At 31.7% G+C, this 26,281-nt stretch overlaps 1 protein-coding gene across 4 annotated transcripts in view; it reads right to left on the reverse strand.

The window, feature by feature from the left end:
* Window positions 1–26,281, reverse strand: part of Nipbl (NIPBL cohesin loading factor) — a 174,319-nt gene that overhangs the window by 61,697 nt on the left and 86,341 nt on the right. For 2 of the 4 annotated variants that reach the window (XM_026401799.2, XM_026401801.2), the window contains exons 7-11: window positions 23,717–23,877; window positions 22,883–22,979; window positions 19,740–20,366; window positions 11,333–12,958; window positions 794–976 (exon numbers count right to left, since the gene is read on the reverse strand). In XM_026401799.2, coding sequence (XP_026257584.1) covers window positions 794–976; window positions 11,333–12,958; window positions 19,740–20,366; window positions 22,883–22,979; window positions 23,717–23,877 — 2,694 coding nt within the window. The remainder of the gene's footprint in view (window positions 1–793; window positions 977–11,332; window positions 12,959–19,739; window positions 20,367–22,882; window positions 22,980–23,716; window positions 23,878–26,281) is intronic. The other 2 variants (XM_026401800.2, XM_026401802.2) reach the window with 2 other exon arrangements.

Below are 26,281 nucleotides of genomic sequence, written 5' to 3' on the forward strand. Positions count from 1 at the left end.
TTCTCTTGCTCCAGAAGAAGGAAGATAGGGATAAAAGAGAAGAACTTTTTCAGTGGGCCAGTAGGAAGACAGGCGAGGTATAGCAAGTCTAGTGCAAAGACAGGTGATCACAGTGTTGTAGAGAGGTAGCTGTGTAGTGAAGAAGCCAGCTCTGGAAAACAGTGAAACAAGGGAGGAATTCCAGGACACAGCTGGGCAAAAAGGAGAAGCCAGGTCCAAACCACACAGATAATCCACAATGTGGCTAATCCATTCATAATTTAGTGATAGTATGGTTTTAAATATTTCTTCAATTGGCTATCTCCTACGTGTCCTTTAAGACTCAACTCAAGTGTCACCTCTTCCAGTAAGCATTCTCTGAACCCCCACTCTGATTTTGATGCCAATCCAATGTGTTCCCATATCATCCTAGATTTAACTATTACCACTGTACCACAATCATTTACTCAATTATTTCCCCCAATAGACAGAAGACTCTTTGAGACAGGGGTCACATCTTATTTGTATTTTTGTTCTCGGTGCCTAGCATATAGTAGGAGCTTAATAAATGAACACATACAGATACATACCTAGTGCTTAACACTAATTATAGCTCATTTAAAATATTTTTCTTGGTGCCAACTGATCTCATCTTTCATATACTTTTAAAATATAAAGAAAATAACTTGCTCTACTAGATTCTAGATTATTAAGAATTAAGGTTACTGTGCTCTTGTTGACCCCCTGAATTATGAGACAAACACATAAATCTACCTTTTAAATTCTTTTTCTGAAAAAGTTATGTGATACTTACATTCAAAAGCTTCATCACTATCATTATCTTCATCTGAACTGATTTCAGCATATTTTGGCTTTTCATTTACTGTGCTACGCTTGCGTTTGTTCATTTTCACACGTTCACAAAGTGGCATGGTGGATTCAATTTCTGCCAGGAGTTCAGGGGGTAATTCTTTTAACACTGATTGATCTATACTACCTATTAATGAAAGGTAAGAAAATATTTAATTCTGAATAGAAAAGAAATATTTTAACCAAATTAATATAATAAAAACAAAATATTAGTATTTGTTTTATAAATCACCTTTTCATTTTAATAAAATGGTTTTGCATTTACAATTATAATACTCTTAACCCTAAATTGATAATACAATTTATGTGCGTATGAGGCATATTACTATAATAATGAATGGTAGTTACATCATCAATTTTTGATAAAATGGTTTCATTTATTCACATTGATTAAAAAAGCTTTTTGAAACTAGAGATCCACTAGAGTTAGAAAAACACCTCACACAAATTTGTTTTATACATGTCTGGAGCAGGCTTACATTGTATGAAACTAATGCTACTCCTTAGTATAAATGAGAAGAGTTGGAGGACATTTAGCACCTACCACCTCTTTCTCTTCCTCTATGATGGTGGCAGTTGAGTATGGTGGCTTGGGCAAGAACTTTATGTATGTTTTTAATCTATCACTGTCTCTTTGAGAAGCATATTAATGCCTTTACAAAATGGAGAGTTTCTTTAAACAGACAAACCAATATATATTTAAAAGAACATAATAGAAACATGTAAGGTGAGATAAAGGGACTAAAATATTTAAAAACAAAAATGTATACAACTTAGCAAATTCAAGTCTGTTAGAAAATTAACTTCATATTTCCTTATAAAAGAGTAAAGACAAAATAAAAATATTTTAACATATTACAATAAGAAGCATTAACATACTACTGAATGCTGTATACATATATATAAGCATACACATATTTCTGTTTAGAAATAATTCATTATCATCTTCCTGACAGTTTCAAAATAAAACAGAAATAGCAAAAGCTATTTATTTGGAATAATTCATCCTTAATGACTACTGAAAAAGACAAATTTAAGTTACTTCACTTACTTATGTAAACCTTTTGAAGGGAAGTATAAAAATAATGTCTTACCTCATAAATTTTATGAATTTGAAGCAAAGAATGTCTTAGTGGTTTACAGCAGAAAATATAAGCAACTTATAATTGACATTAAAACTATACTTAACACTCAAATAATGTTCACATAAATAATAAAAAAGAAAGAAAAATACTTATCAATTAAGATATATTTCAAAAGTCTCAAGAATAAACATATAATTCAAGAAAAGGAATGCAACATATTTATCTCAATGGAAGACTAAATCCTCTTTATTCTTTTGAAGGTTTTACTGAATATAATGGAGTTTCAGTAACTTTCAGTCTTCTGTTCTTCTAAGGACATGCAATGGAAACAATTTTACCCAACAAAGATGCAATACTGGTGACTGCTACTATTCTAAAGACTTCACTGCTGAGAATCTTGTCAAAAAATTTGAGTTTAACTTATCCTGTGTCATTTTCAACTCATGCAATATTTCTTTGAATTGGCTTAACAAAATTTTATCAAGAAGAGCCTTTTTTTAGAATAATGGTATAGGTAAAAGAAATTAACTGGAGCTTTGCATTGTCACTATTTTTCGGCCCCAAACCAAACACACTCTGCATCTAACTTAAGAGTCTTCAATGCTCTAAACACCTCTAATTTAGTGTGTGTGTGTGTAATTGGATTGAACCCAGGGGCAATTTACCACTAAGCTACATCACCAGTTCCCTTTTTTTGAGACAGGGTCTAAGTTGCTAAATTGCTATATTTGCTAAACTGCTGAGGCTGGCCTCAAACTTGCAATCTGCCTGCCGCAGCCTCCCCAACTGCTGGGATTACAGGCATGTACCACTGTGCAGGGCTAAGTATGTTTTTGATGAAAGAATCAACTCATAATTTCTTACATTCACTTACACATGTACTTCTTGTATAGTTCCTGAATTGCCACATGTAGCCTTTAGTCCATTCACGTTTGTTTATTTATTTATCTATTTATGTATCTATCTATCTATTTATTTATTTATTTATTTTGGTGCTAGGGATTGAACCCAGGGTCTCCTCTTGCATAGTAACACACTTCACCACTGAGCTACGCTCAAGCCACCAGCAAAGAATTTATTTAAAAGATTTACCCAACTGGTTGCTTTTCAGAGATTAAATTCAGATCACAAAAGTATACTGACTTGATACTAATATGCTAGAATTAATAACATCCTGCAGATATGCAAGACTTTGATTTCTTCTTTCTCTCTTCTTACAAAAATTCCTTACAGCAATCAAAAAACAAGAAAGGCAACCTGAGTCTTCTAGCTAATAATGCAAGTATCAATAGTTCATCCTCCTTCTCTAAATTAACAAGAATACGATCATATTTAAGAACACAATATTCTCTATTAAACCCTGTGCAAGTTTGAAAGTTACAGGAACATAATTCAGTAATCAAACTTTCCCCCACTCCAAAAGATGACTTGACTTTGGAAAAAACCTGAAAATCTTGCAATGGTTAATGTCTCTCAATGTACTGTCCTCTAAAAGTGAACCCTGCTTCATTTTGAATCGAACTGTTTATTCCAGAAACGTATACATTTCCTGAACTAATCGCATCCTTTCTCTTTTTTTTTTTTTTTGGAACCAGGGATTGAACTCAGGGGCACTCAACTACATCCCCAGTCCTTTTTTTTTATTTGTTTTGTTTTTTAAATTTAGAGACAGGGTCTCACTGAGGTGCTTAGCATCTCACTTTTGCTGAGGCTGCCTTTGAACTTGCAATTCTCCTGTCTCAGGCTCCCTAGCCACTGGGATCACAGGCATGCACTACTGTGCCTGGCTGCATCCTTTCTTTTTATGAAGTACTTTACAAATGGACTCAGATCCCTTGATTGCAAAGGGTAAGAAATAAAATAACTTTCTATACTCACCCCAGGATCTTTTTTTCGGGGGTGGGTGCTGGGGATTGAACTCAGGGCATTCAATCACTGAGCCACATCCCCAGCCCTATTTTGTATTTTATTTAGAGACAGAATCTCCCTGAGTTGCTTAGCACCTTGCTTTTGCTGAGGCTGGTTTTGAACTTGCGATCCCCCTGCCTCAGCCTCCCAAGCAGCTGGGATTACAGGCATGCGCCACCATGCCCAGCTCACTCTAGGATCTTTAAAACACTATCTTTAAAACATTATCCCCCAGTTTCAACAGAAATGAATAAAACAGTGAACCTTTCATTTGGTTATATTCTTTCTCTAGAATTAAGAGGTCATCCTTTAAATAAAAATATAACGTCTCACTATTTCTTAACACACTGATGATTTTTAGGGATTACTGTTGTTTACCAAACTGGAAAACTCAGAATGCTAGTGCTTTATGATTACCTTTTCACTTCATTTCTTTTGTCCCAGCTACTTTATTCTTTAAAGCAGTTATATAAATTATTACAAATTTTTATGTTATTCGCTTGATGGATAATGCCATTTTGTCAGTTTTGTGAAATAGCACATTATCAACTTTTATGAATATATTCCATTACATAAATACAACATTACATTCTGACAGCAGTAAGACCAAACACACATGTACTCTTAGATATGTGACATTTTAGCAATCTTGGATTTCTAATGTAAATCACTCATAGTGGCAAATTTGCCAGACTATTTAAAATACAAGTCTTTGAGAGACTTAAATTCCCAAAGATTCACTGATTTGATAAATAACAGTGTGTTTTTTTTTTTAAATAGAAAACAACCATGAGATTAAAACCAATTACTCTAATTAACAAACCTTTGGGGACTAAACTATCAGTCAGTTTGAACAGTTTGAAACTAGTCAAACCTCACATAAATCTCCAAATTTTATAATCACATACACACACACACACACACACACACAAGTTGGGCTGGCATATGTTTCAGTGACATTCCTTCCAGTAACTGCCTCATATAACACAGGAATATCATCAAACCAATCTTTAACTCCAACTAGAGGTAAACAAGGGCAACAAAAAGAAAAAATTAATAGTACAGATAGTCAATGTGCTCTTCTTGTGGTCCTAAATGAATATTGTTTGAAAACTTTTTTTTTTTTGGGGGGGGGTAACAAATAGTACCTAAATGTAAAACAACTACCTTTTTGAAACTACTAAGAGAGAGTACATCCAAAGACTATGAACTACTATTGACCCAGTCCTGAAAAATAGTAAAATTTGAGAAACAAACAAAAGACAGCAACCAGAAGAGAAGCTAAAAAAAAATGTGGGGTTAAACTATGAGACCAGGGATGGTCTTTCCACAGGGACCCCAATATTCCTAAACTAGGGTTAGAGAGGAGGATTGTGCACCAGGAAGTGAAATCCTCAGTGAATGCAGAGACATGGATCAGTGAATAAAAATTCTAAAGTCACAAAATGTTGGCCTCCAAGGAAGAACTCTGACATATGTATCTGAAAAATTATTTGGTAAAATCAATAGAAAACTAGGAGAAAGAAGATAGCACATTTTGGTTCACATGTTGAGTGAAAATTAAGTGAAATCATTTCTATGGTAATATTAATAATCATCCAAGTAATAAGAAAAAGGATCTCTTCAGAATTGAGGTGGTCATACCTTAATTTAAGGTAGCACGGGATCAGGTATATTATATCATCAAGAAGAGTCAGAAAACAATTAAGAGGGATTTACATTTTATATGATGGTTCAGGATAACTGCAAGTACAGCATGATGAGATAATATGGTTTAAAGTTGTCTTACTTTTGACCAAAAAAAGCAGAGATCCCAGTTACTGGCTGAAAACCTAATAATGCTTGCTTAGGACTACAAAATTAAAAAAATAGAAGCTTAACAAACAGGCATTCTTCTGTAGCTGACGGAGGTGTTCAGGGTCAAATCTACAGCTATTTTCTCTTTCTGATGGTATTGGGAAATATTCCCAGAACTAATACAAAGAATCACAATAATCTATTAATTGGCCAGTTTTTAAATTTTAGCAAGTAATTTTCAAGGTGTCACTGAAACAAGTTGTGGAATCAATTTTGTGATATTGTTAATGTGTTTATGTGTATATTAGGACACAACATACATTTTCTTTCTTTCCAAACATCATTAAAAAATTTTTTTGAAAGTCCTTTAAACTTCATTATTTACTTCTCTCACATAGGAGTTAATTCATATTTAAAAGATTTTTCTAGGTCAATCTAACTCAAAGTGTGGGCTTTAGTCAATGTTGTTAAGCTAAAGGTTCAATGAAAGATAATTTGATTAACATGTTCAAAATTAGTCTGATTTGATTTTACTCATCATAACTTGATAGAATTTGGTTACCTTCTACCGGAGAGCTTATTTATCTACAACTATAATTGTGATGTAAATGTTGATATGAATGTTCATTAAAATAAAACCCTGGGTTACTTAGAATTATAAAATTTTTATGCAAATCTTAGAAAGCACTATACCCATCCTTTAAAAAAAAATAACTCTTGACTTAGGATCATTATTGAAAAGATCCAGTTTTCCACTATGTTGTACATTCTATAGAAGTTAACTCTCAAGCCTACTTGAGACTATTTTAAATGATCCAGGCTTTGCCTCCAAGTTCGTAGGTTTGCTTATACTGCACCAGAGTGGTCATTTCTAGGAGCTATTTAATGTCTACGTGAAAGGTGTGGAGAACTGTTAAGTAGATGTTATGAATTTATTAACTATTTTAGAGAGTTATACATATTAGCATTATGTACTTCCTATATCTCATTTTGGGAAACGAGATTTATGTCAATATACTATCAACTATGTACAGAACATGTTAAGGTTGTGTAGAATTCAGAAGAAATGGAGTCAAGGATAAAGAAATTCAGAAGTGATGTTTATCCTAATTATTTTAATCAATCTGATCAAGTATTAAAATGTATTATTAGGCAAAGGTAGAATGCTTGCCTAATGTGTGAGGTGCTGGGTTGATCAAAATAAGTTAAAAAATAAAATGTCGGGCTGGAGTTGTGGCTCAGTGGTAGAGCACTTGCCTAGCATGTGTGAGGCAGTGGGTTCAATACTCAGCACCACATATTAAAATAAAATAAAGGTCCTTTGACAACTAAAAAAAGTAAAATAAAAAATAAAATGTCATTAGCTATTCAATGGACGGACTACTATTACATTAAGTTGGATGTGTACAGAATTATAGTGCTTTCTGAAAAAACATCTTCTAACCATATCAGTTCATATTTTCTGATAGCTTTATTAATACAATGATGTTTAATATTAACTAATCTTGTCATCATATTTCTCCATTGTACTCTAAACATCATTCAAATGTTTTTGTTTCCTAAACTTGCCATGTTTCCCCCCACACTCTTGTTCTCAAAATGTGTGATTCCCCAGGATCCTCCTCCTTAACAGCTTCTACATTGTTACCATATAACAACTTAAGAACTATATAGTTACCTATATCTTTCATGAAGTCATATGCTTGATGTAGTCATAACTGTATTGTGTTTGCAGTATCTAGCAGTGTTAGGGATGCTGAAGATGTTTAGAAATATTTGCTGAATACTTAATGTAAGTCTAGAATGAATATGTGGTCTTACAAGAAATTTTTCCAGATGAAAATTCTTTCTGATATCCTGAAGTCAGTTCTTAGTTATTCTATATTAAATTAGAGAAGTATTCCCATTAGGAGAAAAGTATTATAAATATTTCAAAATTAACAAACTTAAGATATTTTAAAAGCAATTTAAATCTGAATAAATTATACTCTTATGTGTTTATTATATGTATAATAATGTTAGCAATTAATATACCTCCACTATGTGAAGGTGAGTACTTAGTAATACTAATTATCCTGCTAAAAATATATATATGGTTAATTTCATACTACAATTACAAATATTGAATAAGAACTAGAAAATAACAAAATAATATAGTTATCACAGTCAGCTATATAAAACTTTGATTTTATATCAGGCTTAGTAAAAACAACTTTGTGATATCAAATTTTTCCCGATAAAGATTACAGCATATTTCTTAAAGGCATTTACTGCAAGAAATGGAGACTACTACTACTAGTAGTTGGAAGGAAGGGGGGAGGGAACAAGAGAAAATGGTTTCATTGGATATAAAGATATTTTGAGACACTATGAAGTATCAAAAAAAAACAGTCAAGTTATTAAGGTTTGTAATTACTGATGTTAAGCTGTTAACAACATCTATAGACGATAATCACACTGGTCTTCAAAGATCTCATAAACTTTAGAGTAATAATCTGATAAAACTTTAACAATGAAGTATTTTTGGCATTTAATATATTGACTGAAATAGAACAAAAGGTGTTTTAAAAATTTAAAAGGTTTCTTAAAAGATTATTTTTCTCCCTCACCACCAAAGGGAATAAACAAGATGATGTAAAAAGAGAATGGGACTGATATGAAGCCCATCATGGAAAAGCTGCAGATCAAAATTCATAAATGGAAATAAATAGACTTGAATGAGTGGGTTTCCTTTGGATCTTAACAAAAATGAGGTAGTTGACAGGATGAAAAAGTTATTACAAAGTTTAAAGATCAGGAACTTCAAGGTTAAATAGCTCTTATACTAGGGTGTATAGGTGGGAACACAAGAGATGAGTGAACAATTTTAATCTTCACACAAAAGCTTTTTCAAACATGGCAGTACCATCATCTTGGCTCATTCAATAGACATTTAATATGCTCTTTTCTATGAGGTTTTAGATTATATACTAGGGATAGAACCATATCACCACAGAATGAAATCAAATGTTAAATTACTTTATATCTAATATGCTACAAAAGACAGAATAAATAAATTAGAAGTCATAAATCTATACCCCTACCACACATTCAAAATTTATCATCTTAAAGTATATTCAAGGATTTTATATTACCCTGAAGAATGAATATTTAATATATGAACATCAAGTAAAATACTTAAAGATGAAATTTTATGGCTCTTTAAAGAAAGGGAACCTACTCAGAATTTTGGCCCAAGGAATCAACAATAAAAGTATCCTAGTAATAAGCAGACTACAAAACAAAAGAAAACAAAACAAATTCATTAGCAAAGAAAATCCCAAGTAATGGGATTTATTACAAAGGGTCATCAATCCATAACTGTGCTTCATATATAAGTAATAAAAAAAATCCCCACAATCATTTAACTCATGATTGCTAACACAGTAGCAGAGCTCTTTTTTTTTTTTTAAGCAGAGATCTAAATACAACAAATTATAACATTACTTAAAAAAAAAAAATACAGTTCCTAAGACATAAAGCCAAAGTCATCTCAGCTGGCTTCATGAAGTAAACCTAACAACTTACATAATGTTTTTTATGAAGAGATCTCTATATTATAATTGCACATAAATTAATATCTGTGTATATACACACAAAATGCACATGTACACAGATGCATACCACTCTAACAGGCAGACATGTAGTCTAAATACTAACATGAGATATTAGGTATACACATTTCCATTAAAAATACACTTAAGAGAAACACACGTCAGCACTAAAAACACATTTTCATAGGTAATAGAATTACAAGTGAACAAACCATGAGAAATAATAGTCTTTACTAATTAGGAGACATATTAATTCCCTTATTTTTTTAAAGTATTTATAAATGACTCTTTGTTAGAACAGGGCTTAGAAAGCAAGGCTAGTATAAGCTGACAGAGGGCAGGGAGAGAAAAATGGTCCAGATCAAGGAAATAAGAGGGTACCACTTTCCATTTTTCAACTGACTCTTCTAAAATTTTTAACTTTGCTCTTTATAAATATAATATATCCCTAAACCTTCATTGAAAAATGTAAATAAAACCTTTATATAATTATGGTGCTAGCTTCCACATCCTATAATTTCTTTTATATTAACAAGTAATTTTGAAAAGACACATTCAAGTTAAATAACATGAGGTCATTTTTTTTTTCATTTTTAAAAGAAAAACAAAGTGAATTAACATGGAAAAAGTTCATGTTTAATAAAGACCAAATAAAAAATAAAAAGATTAGCTATAAGTCACTTCTTTGAATAAAGAGTTCTTTATAATACAATGCTTTTAGTAGACAAGCTACAATAGTATGCTACAAAAATAATAATCATTATACTTATGTATCTGCTAAAATATTATAGGTGATAGACAATTCTGTTTTCTATGATGATGCCAATCTTCTCTATTTGTGCTGAACAATACAGTCATCAATAGCCACATGTGACTACTGAAGAAATGAGTTTTTCAACTTAATTTAAATTAATTTGAATTTAACAGCCAAAGACGCTATGACTACCATGCTAGACAGTGTAAATCTAGATTTCCTAAGTTCATAAAGTACAAGTCCTTAATGAAACTCTTTCATACAATGAAAATTTAATATTAACTTTCAGTTAAAAGTATGTTTCAATTTGCTTAAAGTACTAGACTCCATGGACTATAGTATCATAAGATAAATCCTTGTATTTTAAATGTGAGTACAGAAAGGAACATAAAATTATATTTACTGTACAAATTGCTATTATATTCTCAGCATTACAATTCTGTCCCCATACCCAAAATAATTGTATTCAAGCAACCAGAGAATTTCATCCAAAAATCATGCAAAAATAACACCAACTCTACCTCAACGAATTTAACAATTTAACCAAATTTATGAGGCAAATATCATTTTCTATTACCTTTGTGTAAAATAGGGAAAACTATCCTTCTGTTGCTGCTGCAGCAGTACTGGGTAATCACTGAACTACAGCCCCAGAATTTAAAAAATTCTAATTTGTGACAGGGTCTCCTTAAGTTGCCCAGGCTGGCCTCAAACTTGTGTTCCTCCTGCTTCAGCCTCCCAGGTAGCTGGGATTACAAGCATGCATCATTACACCCAGCTAAAACTATTTCGAAAATAACCTTACATACAATTTTCTAAATTATGCAACTTCAAACTATTCATGATAATTAAATCAGAGAGAATTCCATAAAAAATATTGTAAGACAATTTTCTTAAAATAATTTATATTAGTTGTTATATACCACATAGCTTTACTGTGAGATACTAAATATTAAAATTCAACTCACTCCCTCATTGCAAAATGGAGTATCTCTACAGTCAAAGGAACTTTTGGGAGAGTTAAACATTTATTCCAATACATCAGTCACTGAATTAAGAAGTAACTTTCAGAAAAATCTGAAACTAAACATTGAAAGAACTTATCTCTATAACTAAATAGAGATAAAATTAATTACTATTAGAGTAGTTCATGTAGGGGTGAGAGAAGAAAAAGTTCATTGAGAACTTTTTATCTGTATCCCTGAAACAGTCTACTATTGTTTTATATAAAGGTTCTATTTTCATGTAGTAGTGCTTTAATTTATATAGATTTTCATTGTTTGAAACTTAGTAACTTTCAAACATAAAGCTGATTAGAATACAAATGACATCAGAAGTATTCTTACCTTTATTTGACTTTGTAGGCTTATTCTTCATAGACTTAAGGGAACTTCTTGATTTATCCTCTCTATCTTTAATTAGTTTCTGAACATCATCCAAAGACAGTTTTTGCAGAACCACCACAGGCTTAGCTCCTTTATTAAGATCTTCAACTAATCCCATTTTTTCTACTTTGTCTTTCTGCTCTCCTTTCAAGTCCATTTTCTTTGTCTCCTGAGTAATATTGCCATCTTTATCCCTCTTGATTTTTGGAATGACAAAATTTTTCAATGCACCAGACCTGCCCCCCAACAAATAACTTGGAAATTCTGCCTTATTGTCAGGGTGTGCTTTATTACCATCTACTTTACTTCTGTTACCTTCTGTCCTTTTGTCATCTTTACTATTTGGTGATTTAAAACCAGGTTTATCAGGTCTTGATTTATTAGAATCTCCTTGTTTAACACGAGGACTGTCAGGTCTTGATTTTTGTTCCCCAGAAGATGGTCTTTCCCTTGAGTCCCCTGATTCATGCCTGTGTTTTCTTTCTAGTTTATCAGTTTTTGAACCATCAGTTTTAATGCCATGTTCATTTCTACTAGAGGATCTCAATGTTTCTGGTCTTCGTATCCTAGACTGATCCCCTCGATGTCGTTCTGACTCACCCCTGTCATCTGATTTTTGTTTACTATCATGGTCACGTCTTAGCGACTCAGAAATTGATCGCCCATCAGGTCTCTGCTTTAAGGCTTCAGCTCTTTCTGATTTTACCCGAGGTGAATCAGATTTAATATCCTGTTTATGTTTTGACACTTCAGGTTTTTTCTCTGCTGATGGCTTTCCAGAATCCCTCCTATTTTCATGCCTGTGTTTTGGTGTTTCAGGCCGGCCTTCATTTTTTTGCTTTGGAGTTTCAGGCCGGCCCTCACCTTTCTGCTTTGGAGTTTCAGGCCGTCCATCACCCTTCTGTTTTGGGGTTTCAGGACGCCCATCACTCTTTTGTTTTGGAGTTTCGGGTCGACTTTCACCCTTTTGCTTTGGGGTTTCAGGTCTTGATTTTGTTGTTTCTGACCTGCCATTGTTTTGTTTGTTGTCATTTGGTTTTGTGTCAGAGAGTCTATTTTCATTCTGTTTAGGTTCAACTATGGTGCTCTCATTTTGTTTAGGTTCGATAGTTCTGCTCTCATTCTGTTTAAGTTCTTCTGTTTGGGTCTCAATTTTAGTTTCTAACTTACTTTCACTTGATTTTGTCTCCACCAATCGGTTTTCATTTGGTTTAGATTCTGATAACCTACTTTCATTTTGTTTTATTTCACTTTTAGGAAACTCAGGATCAGACTTTTTTTTAGGTGTTTCAGGATGGTTTTCTGGTGTAGATTTAAGATTTCCAATAATATCTTCCTGAAGAACAGAAACGGGTGCATCATTACACTGTTTTATTTCTTCAGGCTTTTTTATGGAGTCTGAATCCTGAGTTATAGAAGCCTGAGAGTCCACTCTTCCTGCCTGATGAAGATCAATGCTAACCATTAATGCTGGCCTTGACCCATTTCCCGTAGAACCCGTCTCCTGAGAAGCTGGTCTATTACCTCCTGTAGCACCCCCAGCCTCCTGTGGGTAAGAATCTTGTTTTCTTTTTTTCAAAGGCTTATCTGAAATTTAAAGATAAATATTCAATATCAGTAATAGACATATTCTTATCCTATTAAAAACCTATGGATTTTGACTATCTTTTTAAGTCATATTTTCAAAAAAATATAGAGAATGCAAAAGTATATATGTATATAGAAAATAGTAAGCATGAATGACATAATACTTTTTAAATAAATAAAGGTTTAAGGGAATCTTGATGCTTGCTGGACTTCAACAAATATTAATGACTCTCATTTAAAAAAGCATACTTTTTAAGTATGTAAGTACAAAGATTTAAAAGAACAGAATTTATAATATATCAAAAACAAATGCACACTTATGTTCATGTATGTTAAGTATAAACCAGATTCTTCATATAAGAAAAAAGACAACCAGTTACAAAGCATACATTCTCACTTAAGGCAATTTAAACTGTTAACCACAAATGATTAAGAACCACATATCTATCCATATACCAAACAGGAAATATACTATATATGTAAGTATGGTAAAAAATAAAACAAGAAAACATTAACCATGCCAATAAAAAAAGGTTAATGAAGAAAGTAAGAAAAAAGTTTAAAAATCAATAATCTGTCATTAACTTCTGATTAAGAATTCAAAGTCTTCAAGTTGTTAATAAAGTAGGTGGAGTTCAAAAATTAACACACAGTATTACATAGAAGCTAAATTTAGAATAAGGAAACAACATAAACCATAGGTATCAACTTAAGTACATAAGAACTTTTAAGATAAATTCTGTCTTAATTTTTTTTATTTTTGTCCAGTGACAAAAATACTTCTGACTTTTCAACAAAAATTTTTGTGGGTTTATATACTGACCTCAGAAAGAAAGAATTGGAGTATTCTAAAATGTAAGGACAAACACACACATAATCACAAATCCACACTGCAATAAAGTGCTATAGTATTTTTTTAAGTTATATATTTCTGTGCAGGATTGTACTTCTGACTCCAGATTGCTATGTCACTTGCTATAAATTGAGTATCTAGTTAGTCCTTAAGCATAGTTACATTTTAATATGTTAAAGTATTTGCCTACTTGCTGAACTGCTTGACTGTTTTTAAAAGTCAATAAAAAAGGAATGTCCAGATTCTTTTATGACATTGACTAAGGTGATACATCATTTAAGGAAACAGTATCACCAAGTTAGAAGTTAAACTGAAGAGTGAAAAGCAGCCCTTTATTGTTAGGAAACAAAGTTCAAGGGAAAAAAAAAAAACCCAAACTTAATGATAAATGATTCTTTAATACACCAAAATTCTACTGTTTTGTTCTCAAAGTGAGAAGCAGCAGTTCAACCCAATGTAAAATCTAATCAAATTTTTGTAATTTACTTTGTGGGTGAAGATGTGTTTCAGTGGGTAGGATGCTTGCTTAGAGAGCGGGAGGACCTGAGTTTGATGATCTCATCCCCAGTACTACCAAAAAGGGAAAAACAATTCACTTTGGATATTTGTTAGTTATTTCTTATAAAACTAAGCCAATCTACTTCTTCAGTCATCTAGAAGTCAAAAATACCATCAAACATACTTCATTTCCAAAACAATTAATAATAATAATAATAATAATAAAGTATGCTATCATTAGATTATTTTCTAAAATTATAACATGGTAAGAATTTATATAAAGCTTTCTGCATCAATACTTAGGAAAAATACTCAGAATACTAAATTTATGTTTATAGAATCTTTTTTAAATGTCATAGAAAATACTTTTGGGCACACCAAATAATTACTAGCTTATAAATAGAATGCTCTATCACCATATACTCTTTACCTTAAACCTTTATGACAAGAACCCAGAAATTCATATAGTACAGCCCAAGACTTTATTTTTATGCAGTATGCTTTAGAAAGTCATCAAAATGACAACCTAAGCATATTTAACAACTACAATGTTATTGGTTTCAGGCATCTGAAAATTTTTGCAAAGAAATGTGTGGCATATTCTTTTATTAATCCAAGTGAATTTTTTTTAGAAAAATATTTAATAGCTTAGAAGGCTAATTTTGGGGGGGCACCAGGGATTGAACCAAGGGTTCCCCAGTCCTTTTTAATTTTTAATTTGAGACAGGGTCTCATTAAGTTGCTTAGGGCTTTACTAACTTGCTAAGGCTAGAGATCTTCCTGTCTCAGTCTTCCAAGATGCTCAGATTGTAAGTGTGAGCCACCATGCCTGGCAGAAGGTTGATTTTTAAATGATCAAAACATTTCAGAATTATCATTAACTTCATTAAAATTTACCTCTTGCCATTAAGATGGAAATTGGGCAAGTAAGTCAATTTCAAAGAAATTATCAGGTTCAATCTATCTTAAACTATAGATCCTATGATTATTTGAATGAAAATATACAAAAGCATTTGTATGTAAGTAATGCATTAAGATTGAGAAAAACCTTAAAATTTTTCCCTACTATATGTAAGATATCCCTAAATACAAAGTTTTAATATTTCACCTATTGAAAAGTATTTCACCTTTTCTGTAAAATCAGGGAAATTTCACCATTTTATTGTAGGGATTCTTGGATATGTTAAAAGCACTCATTTCTGATTTACTTGGTCTGATTCAGGTGAATTTATTCCTATGAATTTACTCACTATGAATTTATTTCACAGTCTACATAAGTCACTTGTCTATTCACTTTTGTAATATCTTCATTATATCATAACCGTCATCTAATGATGGAAAGCCATCTCTGTGAAGAATGATTTTAGTATTTGGGACACTGATTACCTTTAAGCCCTCTTCAGCATCAGGAAACTTAAGATTAGCTATCAGAATTCATATACTCCTAAAGAAAACGTAAACAAAAGGATACTACAACAATTGCCATCCAGATTCTGATATTTAAAAAAAAGATCCACTCATACAGAAATTCTAAACAATTATGCTCATAAGAAATAAACTATCACTTAAAGACATTACATGTGATAACTGAAAGCACAATAATCATATACACAATAGCCAGTTAAGAAAAATGAAAACATCCCACACCTAATACAAAGTATAGGCTGAGTGAATCATCCTATTCTTGTCCAAAATCTCAGTCTCTTTATTCCAACTGATAGTAGGAAATACAGGTTGAGAATCCTTACCCAAAATACTTGGAACTAAAGTGTTTCCAATTTCAGTATTTTAGATTTTTGAATATTTGTATATACTTTACCAGTTAAACATCCCTTATCTGAAAATCTGAAATTTAAAATCCTCTGAAATCTGAAACTTCGGATTTCAGAGCATTTTGAATTTCTGGATTAGGGATGCTTGATCCGTAATTTACTTCTTCTAAGGGTTATAGTGCAAGAGTATTATAACATTACAAAAATATTAGTAAAGCTATGCCATTCCTTGTACTTGCTAACATGGAAAGTGGACCTTGGAAAAGATGAAATAGGCAGATGAACAAAGAAACTTCCTCTTTGACAAAAGAAAGCAGGAATTGTCAGCACATGAAGGAGTTATTAATGTCAATGACAGGGCATCCCAGAAGCAAAGATGATTAGCCCTTTAAAATTAATTTATATAATTACAGATGTTAATAGTATTAGCAAAAAGACTGATAAGAATGTCCTTTTGGACTATTATAACAGAGAATGTTACAGAATTACTGTATCAGTGTATACATAGAACTGTCTAAAGAAGGAAAAAAAGGCCAAAGGGACAGAAATTTTCTAACAGCCAGAAAAGGGTCTCCTAAGTATGGAACCAGGGTATATTAGGTTCTTCTACAGCCTAGGTAAAAAGACTATTCTAGTCTCTTTCTTGAATTCCATAATTATCAGCTATGTTTGCTGAAGTGTTTTTTTTTTTTTTTTTTTAAGTACTAGAGACTTACACAGTCTCGCTAAATTGCTCAGGGTGGCCTTAAACTTGTGATCTTTCTACCTCGGTCTCCTGGGTAGCTGGGATTATAGAAATGCATCACTGTGCTCAAGCTAAACTTTATAATCTTATTTATAAGATATAAAGTTTTTATTTCTGGTTACTGAAAGGAATATTTCTGATAGCATATAATATTGGCAAACAAACTCAAGACCCAAGAGCAGAGCTCTCAGTAAAACCATGTAGGTAAGTAGTCTTGTTTACTTATTTCTCATTGTGAAAAAAAAAAAAATTCTTAGTGCCACGTACACTAAATACATTAAAAGTCAATTTGGGGGCTGGGATTGTGGCTCAGTGATAGAGTGCTTGCTTAGTATGTATGAGGCACTGGTTTGATTCTCAGCACCACATATAAATAAATAGTTCATTGACAACTAAAATACACACACACACACACACACACACACACACACAAAAAGTCAATTTGGAATTCAGTCCTAAAAAGTAAAAATAAGATAACCAATGATGAAGTATTTCATCGATCAAGGGCTGATTATAAAATTACTAATCGTTAGAATTTCACTTCGATTTGTGACCTCACCTAAAACCTTGTAGCAACAAAGTATATTAACCTTTAACCTTTCCAAAATCTCAAGGTATTTCTCTCTCTCTCTCTCTCTCTCTCTCTCTCTCTCTCTCTCTCTCACACACACACACACACACACACACACACACACACACTTCCATCACACAGTGCAGAAATTGAATGCAAAAAAAAAAAACAACAGGTTTAAATCAAAGGTTAGATTCTAAAAGTAAAACAAATCTGTGGAAAACAACAAGGCTTTCAGAAAAACAAATTAGAAATGACAACTCTAATATGAAGCCAGCAAAACCTACTTTAATCCTGATAGCAACAGAAAACTATATCTTCACCAAAATTGTAAACCCAACTCTGTTCATTGAGTTTTTCAGTTACCTTTGTTATGGCCACACAATCAGATTACAGAGGAAACTGTTTAGATAAGTGAGAGTAAAACATACATTATAACTTTTCACAAGAACAGTATATCTTGTTGATTTTGTTTATTCTCCAAAGAAGTTAGCAGCATAAAACAAGTTTGCTAATATGCAAATACAACTATTTAATACTTTTACTTTTCTTCCGTTTCTAAAAGTAAACATTTTGTGTGCAACAAATGTGATACAATAAAAGTTCAGGAAAGTTTTAAAAAATTTCACCACTTCGTATTTGGTTCTATGAACAACTACTAAAAAAATCATTTAAAAATTACACTCCTTTTTAAAAACCCAATTTCCCATAACAGATTAAATTTCACGCAGAAATTCAGTTCTCTATGAAATTTTTATTACTGGGTCAGACAATCACTACTGTGCATATTTCTGGCAAAAATGACTGTTGTAGGATTCTGGAATTTGGAGTAGATTAATATTAAGAGAAGCTGAGTAATTTGCTACCATCACTTGACATGCATATACTTTTTTATAAGAGGTTAAAAAAGGACATACACTTTGGAATTTATATAATTTAAAATCTATATAATTTTCTGCACCTAATACTACAAAGAAAGAGACAAGGAACCAGCAGCATTTTATTTCTTCCTTAACATCAAAGATTTATGTAGAAGTTAAAAAAGCTAAAATCCTAGTTCCCTAGCCAATAAAATACTTTCAGCAATCTCTGTACTGCACCTATTTATGATTTACATACTCTGCAAACATTGTAGTATGTCTAAATACAGTCTATAGTTTCAATAATGCTAAAAAGCCACCATGACAGACGATATAATATAAATCTTCGGCATGTTTCTTAGAATAGGAACAATTATTTAGTCACATAAGGAAGAAGATCATATAAACATGAGCTCTATTCAACGTCAAGTTGTGTTCTAGTAATTACCAAGGGATAAAATATTAGAATAGTTTATCAATCTAGAATGTTTTAATCATAAAAATAATTTACAAAGCATATTTTAGGTTTGGATTATATCAAATGTGTGTATGCATTTGCAAAGACAGCAAATTTATAAATTATTTACTAATTTTAATAACTGATTCATTGGTCTCCCTTAAATATTATTCTTCTTAATTTTTAAAATAAATTTTATTTATTTCAATTAGATAGATATGACAGCAGAATGTATTGTGATTCATTGTACACAATTAGAGCACAACGTTTCAGTTCCCTGATTGTACATGATATAGCATCATACCATGAGTGGTTATACATGTACCTAGAATAATAATGTCCATCGCATTCCACCATCTTTCATATCAAATATTTAAGAACATTCTAGGGACTTACTTTTGTTTGATTAGAATGTAATTACAAAGCATTAATTAAGTAAGCCTATAAACTCATAGAATAGGTGGGCCATCTTCCAACTTGATCTTAATATATTAGTCAGATAAAAAGGGAACAATAACTAACCACCATAAAAAGATCCTTGCTTAAAGTTTGCTATTAACTTAAAATCTTTTCTGTAATTTGCTCATTACAAAAAAAAATCATATATCAAGATATGCTTATTAACCTAGTGAAATATCTTACTATTTAATAAGCCTACAGATAAATGTTTCTTAAATGTACTTGCTTTAAAATAATTTTATAGTATTTAAATTTGTTTGGGGGAAGAAAGTTGAAGATGCACTATTACACCAACATAATTTATGAAAAAAGCATGTGATATAAAAATTGTTCATTTTAGTAGAAAAATACAAGCAAGTAAAATCATATAGTACATAATAGATGACAGATCTGCAGTAGAGAAAAATAACAAATCTGAGAGTTGCTTTGCATAAAAAATGAAATTAAGAATTTAGTTTCTGAGGTATAAAAATTAGTAAATATATATATATATATATATTTGAGAAAAGACAAAGAATTAATTGCACATTTGTCCAGATGTTGAAGTGGTAATGAGATTATCTTACCTTTATCTTGAACTTCTTTTGAAAAGCGCTCCCTTTCAATAGCAGATTCCCTCTCTATTCGTTCAATTTCAGCCAATGCATCCAATTCCACTTCATCATATATAGGTCCCTGTTGTGATACCTGTTGCTGATTCTGTACCACAGAAGTCTGGGGTTGTTTTGTAGCAACTGAAGTGTTCTGTTGTAAAACAGGCACTTGATTTGCTGGAAGGAATGCTGTTTGTTCTTGCTGTGACAAACACTGAGCAGCGTTTAGTGGGCGGTTTACATCCTGTGGAGTAATGGGTGTTTTTGAAGTCTGTCCTGGGTACTGCACATTAAAAGGAATATCATTTTCTGAAACATTGCTATTTTCCATACCAGAAAGCATATCCTCTTGCTGGTCCATGTCTGAAGACCTAACACGAGAAAGTCTTAATGTAAGTTTAGTAGAGTCCTTGGATGGAGAACTAATTATATCATACATTGCAGCTTTCTCACTCTGGTCTTTTTCATCTTTGCCTAATTTCATTTTCTTTTGTTTCTTTTGTTTTCTTTCTGGAGAATCTAACAAGATGTCTGGTGGAACATCCCGAGGTGATGAACAAGGTAGAGGCTGAGATTGTAGAATTAAAGGTGGTCTTGATCCTAGAAAAATAATTCAATAGAAATAATCAGTTGTGCTCATTTTATATTTTCTTATAGTGTGATAGAAATATTATAAAAGTGACAATATAGTAAAGATAGAACAAATATTAAAAAATTATCTAAGCACTTTTGTCAGAACTGAACAAGATGCTTTATATATCATTCACTTGCTGTTTTCTCTTGCAGAAGCTGGGATTTTAATCCCTGAAAATACATTATTATAAGATTAAAATGGCTAATAAAGGCAAAACTTTTACCACACGAAGAATGTCTCTGATAAAACAGTTGAACACTATTTGGTGAATAAAATCTTTACCATATCTTTAAACATATCCCATGTTACAGATGGCTATAATTAGACATTTTCATGCACTAATAAAAATATTAGTTATATTGCATATTAAGTAGCTATGTTAATTTTAAAATGTGAAGTATTCTTTTATATATATATAATTTTTTTTTAGTTGTAGTTGGACATTTAATTAGTTATTTTTATGCGGTGCTGATGATCGAACCCAGTGCCTCGAATGTGCTAGATGAGCACTCTACTGTTAAGACACAAGCCCAAACGTTAAGCATTCTTTTCCAACAAAATCTAATAAGTAAAATTACCTGACTATAATTTTTAAGTATTTCTAAAACTTCTAGCACCTGGACTTAATAAATTCATTTAAAAAATATTAACTAATGACTTAAAGAAATGATGGAAGGGTCCATGAAGGATCAAGAATCACATTCCTTTTTTTTTTTTCCCCTTTTTCTGATACTGGGAATTGAACCTAGGAGTATTTAACCACTGAGTCACACCACTAGTCTTTTTTTTTTTTTTTTTTTTTGTGTGTGTGTGTGTGTATTTTATTTAGAGACAGAGTCTCACTGAGTTGCTTAGGGCCTTGCTAATTTGCTGAGGCTGGTTTTGAACTTTCCTCCTCAGCCTCTGGAGCTGCTGGGATTATAGGCGTGAGTCACTGAGCTTGGCTCAAAGATTAACACTTAACGGAGACCTAGAAGAACAGATAGAATTTTAATAAGCAAAAATGAAAGCAGATGTGAGATTTAGGAAGGTAACAGAACAGGATATATTTGGTAAATAAAGAATTATGATGACTTCAAAATTTTAAGTCAAGATGATGCAGGACTGGAATTATATTAAGAGAGATAGGAATAGCAGAATAATGCTGAAAATAAATTTGAAATACAGTAGGTATAAGAACATTTTCCTGGAAAAGAAACATTATAACTTTGGAGACAACACTAGAGCCAAAGATTAATTTAGGAGTGCTGTTCCCAAAAGCAATCAATGTTGCCATCAAAACTGAGTAAAAGAAAGTCAGGCATGGTGGTACACACCTGTAATACTAGCAACAGGGGAGAATGATGCAGGATGATCACAAGTTTGAGGCTAGCTTCAGCAACTTAGTAAGACCCTGTTTCAAAATAAAAAATAAAAAGGCTAGGGTTGTAGTTCACTGGTGCAGGTTTGCCATGCACGTGAGGCATGGGGTTCGATTCTCAGTACCACATAAAAATAAATAAAATAGGGCTGGAGTTGTAGCTCAGCGGTAGAGCACTTGCCTCACAAGTGTGAGGCACTGGTTCCATCCTAGCACCACATAAAAACAAAACAGGCATTGAGAGTCCATATACAACCCCCAAAAGTTTAAAAATAAATAAATAAAATAAAGGTATTGTGTCCATCTACAACTAAAAAGGTAAAATTTTTAAAAATAAGCAAATAGGGTTGGGGGTGTGGCTCAGTGGTAATGTATCCCTGGGTTTACTCGCCAGTACAAAACACACCATCTGAGTAAAAGAGCCAAGGAAAAAAACACAATGGTAGTTAAATAAAAAATACAATGCCAGAAATTTTGAGAAATGAGAGGAGGGAAAAGACTTAAAAAGAAAAAAGAAAAACGAGAAGGAGAATAGAAAGAAGAAAAGGGAAGAGAAAAAACATCAATGAAGAGACTAGGAGAAAAGCAGGTGAGCTTAGTGTAAAACAGGCTTTTTTAGAGTTGAAAGTGATGACGACTGATCAAACATTTCAAATATTTAAGAGAAATTAAGAAGTTGTGGTTTGAGGACTGTGGCTGTGGCTCAGCGGTAGCACATTTGCCTGGCATGCATAAGGCACTGGGTTCCATTCTCAGCACTACATATAAATAAATAAAATAATTAAATAAAGGTCTATCAACAACTTAAAAAATATATATGTTAAAAAAATAAAAAAGCTGTGGTATGAAAAGATCACTGGATTTGTTATTGAGAACAATAGTGGATATACCTGAGAACAATATCAAAGGGTTAACTGGGATTTAAAGAATATGGTTGATGAATAAATAAAAAAAATAGAGACAAATTTAAATCCCCTGATCGAGACCTGCTTAAAGGCAGGTTTACTACTTCTTCTTCTTCAGCTAAAAACAAGATAGTACCATCTGGTATCTTTTTAAAAAGGTTTTAGTTATTTACTTGACTTTAAATATGCTGAAGGAAATTTTTAATTCAAATAATACCTTTAGGGGTTCCATCGCTTCCAGCAGGGGAGCATACTGGCTGTGGAGACCTCAAAGGAAAAGGTGCAGCATTTCTCATTGTTGAAGAATCTCCATCCTATGACCAGAGTACAAAATTTGTATTTTGCATGCTAGGAGAGGTTTTATAGATATCTTAGAAAACCAGTAAAAGACATAAATTAATGACAGGAAAAGTGCTGGAATTTAATAGCATAGTTCTTCTGCACTTCCCTGTTTTCTTCCTGATATATCTTAAAGAACTGAAATTGTATCCAAAAAATCAATAGTCTAAGCATGGCAATGAATAAGAAAACTGGTATTACTCATATGCTCCATTTTGATTTGCTATTTTCTACAAAAAAAGCTAGGAACAATCTAAAAGGCTATACATGTCTTCAGGGCAGAATCCATTGTTATCTGTTATCCTTAAATATATGTAGCTTACATGAAAATATAGCCAAATCTACAATAAAGCAAATTTTTAATGTATCAAGTATTTTAATATCACCAAGGCAACATTAAATTTCAGGGAGGGGAAAAAAAAAACTTTGTACTGAGAAGAGGAGCCAGGTACTAATAAATAAAGGGTCATTATTTAAAGACACTATTTTGGTGTAAGCAGTATTAAATTAAAATAGAAAGTTAACACTGGTCTAGACTGGAACTCTGGGTACAGGAACCATGTTAACAGACTTTCAGTACCTAGCATAATTCTTGATACACAAGAATTATGGACAGTTGGTGTCCTTTAAATTGTGGAGTAAAAAATGCTAGGTTATGTGACAAACACTAGAATTATTTTATTACCTTAATGATAACTAACATATTACATACGTCACTACTTAGCCTGTGCACCATGTGTAGGTAGTCGTCACTTGAGCCATGTCTAGGATTATCAGCATGATGATTAGCTGAATTGCCAGATAACGGACCAGACACTTTATTATCATGTATGTTTCTCAAACCACCTGCAACAATGGGACTTGATACTGATGCTAGAATAAGAATAAAAACAGGTTTATAAAAATAAACTTTTAAAATTCTTAGAGAACAACTGTTCACAAGAAAAATTTTAAGCATGCAGAAATTATAGAGAATAATATAAAATGAACACTCATATATTGATTCTCAATTTGATCAAACTGTGTCAGATATCATTCAAATCTATTTTTGAAAAGTAAAATATTACAGATATGGTTGTATCTCTGTATTTGTATATTCCTTTCCTCTATTCCCTTCCCCATATTTCCTAGAAGTAACTACTATTTTGACGTAAGAGTTCACTCTACCTATGCATATATTTACACTTTTATTGAAAATGAATATATTCCTAAATAATACATTGCATTTTGGGGGTTACAACATTGTAAATGGCACATTTATATATCTTTCTATAACTTGCCTTTGAACTCATTATACTGAAGCATACCCATTTTTTAAATATGTAGTTGTATTTCATTTGTGTTAAATAAATAATTACAAATATTCTGCTGTATAATGTACACAATTTATTAATTGTTATATTGGGACATGAAGATTGCTTTAAATTTTTGGCTCTCATAAACAATGCTGCAATGTATAATCTTACACATGGATCTTTTTACAAATAATATGAACTCTGGGCATCAATTCAAGTAAAATGACTGCATATGCCCATATTAAAATCTTACTAAATATTACCAAGTAGCTACTTATATTCATCAGTATTATATGATAATTCTGACTATTCTGCCAATAATTTTTGTCATCATGATGGTGGGAAATATCTCTTTCAGTCACTGTAATGTGTATTTTCTTGATTACTGGAGAATTTCTAAGCATCTTTTCATGTATATTGGCCATTCAGAGTCTCTTCTTAACACAGTTATAAAAGGGCAATCTCCTATATTTTCTTGTAAAAGTTTGATAATTTCACATGAAGATCTTTAATCCATGTATAATTTATAATAGTGATCCAGTTTTATTTTTTTCTATGAGTATCTAATTATTTCATACCATTATTTTAAAAAATAATTCTTTCCCCTGTTAAAATATAATACCATATTTATAACATTTTTATTTGCTATGGGTATATTCCTAGATGCTTCATCATGTTCAACGAAAGTAACAACGTTTTTCTTCCCATACATGTACTAATATTTTAACAAATTTTGATTCCTGTTAGCTTATATGACTTGCCTTTTAAAAATATTATTCTATTCTTTTTTAGTTGTAAATGGACACAATACAGTTTTTTAAATTTATTTTTATATGGTGCTGAGAATTGAACCTAGTGCCTCACATATGCTCAGCAAGTGCTATGCCACCAAGCTACAGCCCCAACCCAATATTATCCTACTCTTGAACTTTCATTCTTTTATATGAATTTTTGGAAGTAGGTTAAGTTTCATAATAACTGGTATTTTTAGTAATACTGTATTGAACTTACAATTTGGGGAAAACAATAATCTTTATCCTACTAATGAGTCTTTCCATCCATAAAGATGTTATATCTCTCCATTTTCTAAGTCTTCCTTTATTTCACGAGTTTTATAATTTTCTCCACAAAGGTCTTATACATCTTTTATCAAATTTATTCCTAAAAATCTTGTTTTCATTGAAAGTGTTAATTATATTTAAAAGTTCATACTTGTAATTATAGAATAATTTTGTTTGAAATAATTCAGGAATCCAACTAACTTTTCAAAATACCTAGACATTCACCAACATTGTTTATTAAATAATCCATTCTTACTGATTTAAATATGTCATCTTTAGAATTTCAGAATTAAAAATCTCATCATTTTCTAATGACCAGTATAAAAACTGATGAAATGAGAATCACTGGATTCTAAACCCTTTAGGTTAAAAATTAATAGGAAATAGGATATTTTTATAATTGTAAAATATCAGCCCACACATTACTTAGAAATTGCAAAAGAAAAAATATGTACTGTGCTCAGATGATCTCTACCTAAATGTTACTCTACCTAATTAGACCAGTGGGCATTATATGCTTTCTCATGTGATGCAACATAAAGTACACATTACCTATGTAATAATCTTGCTAAAAATATGTACTTGAAAATGAATACAACCTTTAAAGCTAACATCTCATTTATTAAAAAAAAAATAGGGGGTATATCAGTAAATTAATTAAGCCAACTATGAAGTCTAGTATACAAGATATTCTCCAAAAATAGAGGTACAGTCTCTTCAAAAAAATATATATATATTAGATGGGAAAAATAGTATAGAACTGTTTTAGATTCCAAGAGCCAAAACAGATGAAAAACAAAATGATGTGTGAGAAATTACATTATATTTTGAGAAGAAAAAGAGCATATATATGTATATACACTAGTCTTTCTTTATATATGTATATATTGTTCTAAATGTCTTTAACATATATATATGTTA

This window comes from Urocitellus parryii, chromosome 1 (assembly GCF_045843805.1).
Source record: "Urocitellus parryii isolate mUroPar1 chromosome 1, mUroPar1.hap1, whole genome shotgun sequence".
In the NCBI taxonomy this organism is placed as follows: Eukaryota; Metazoa; Chordata; class Mammalia; order Rodentia; family Sciuridae; genus Urocitellus; species Urocitellus parryii.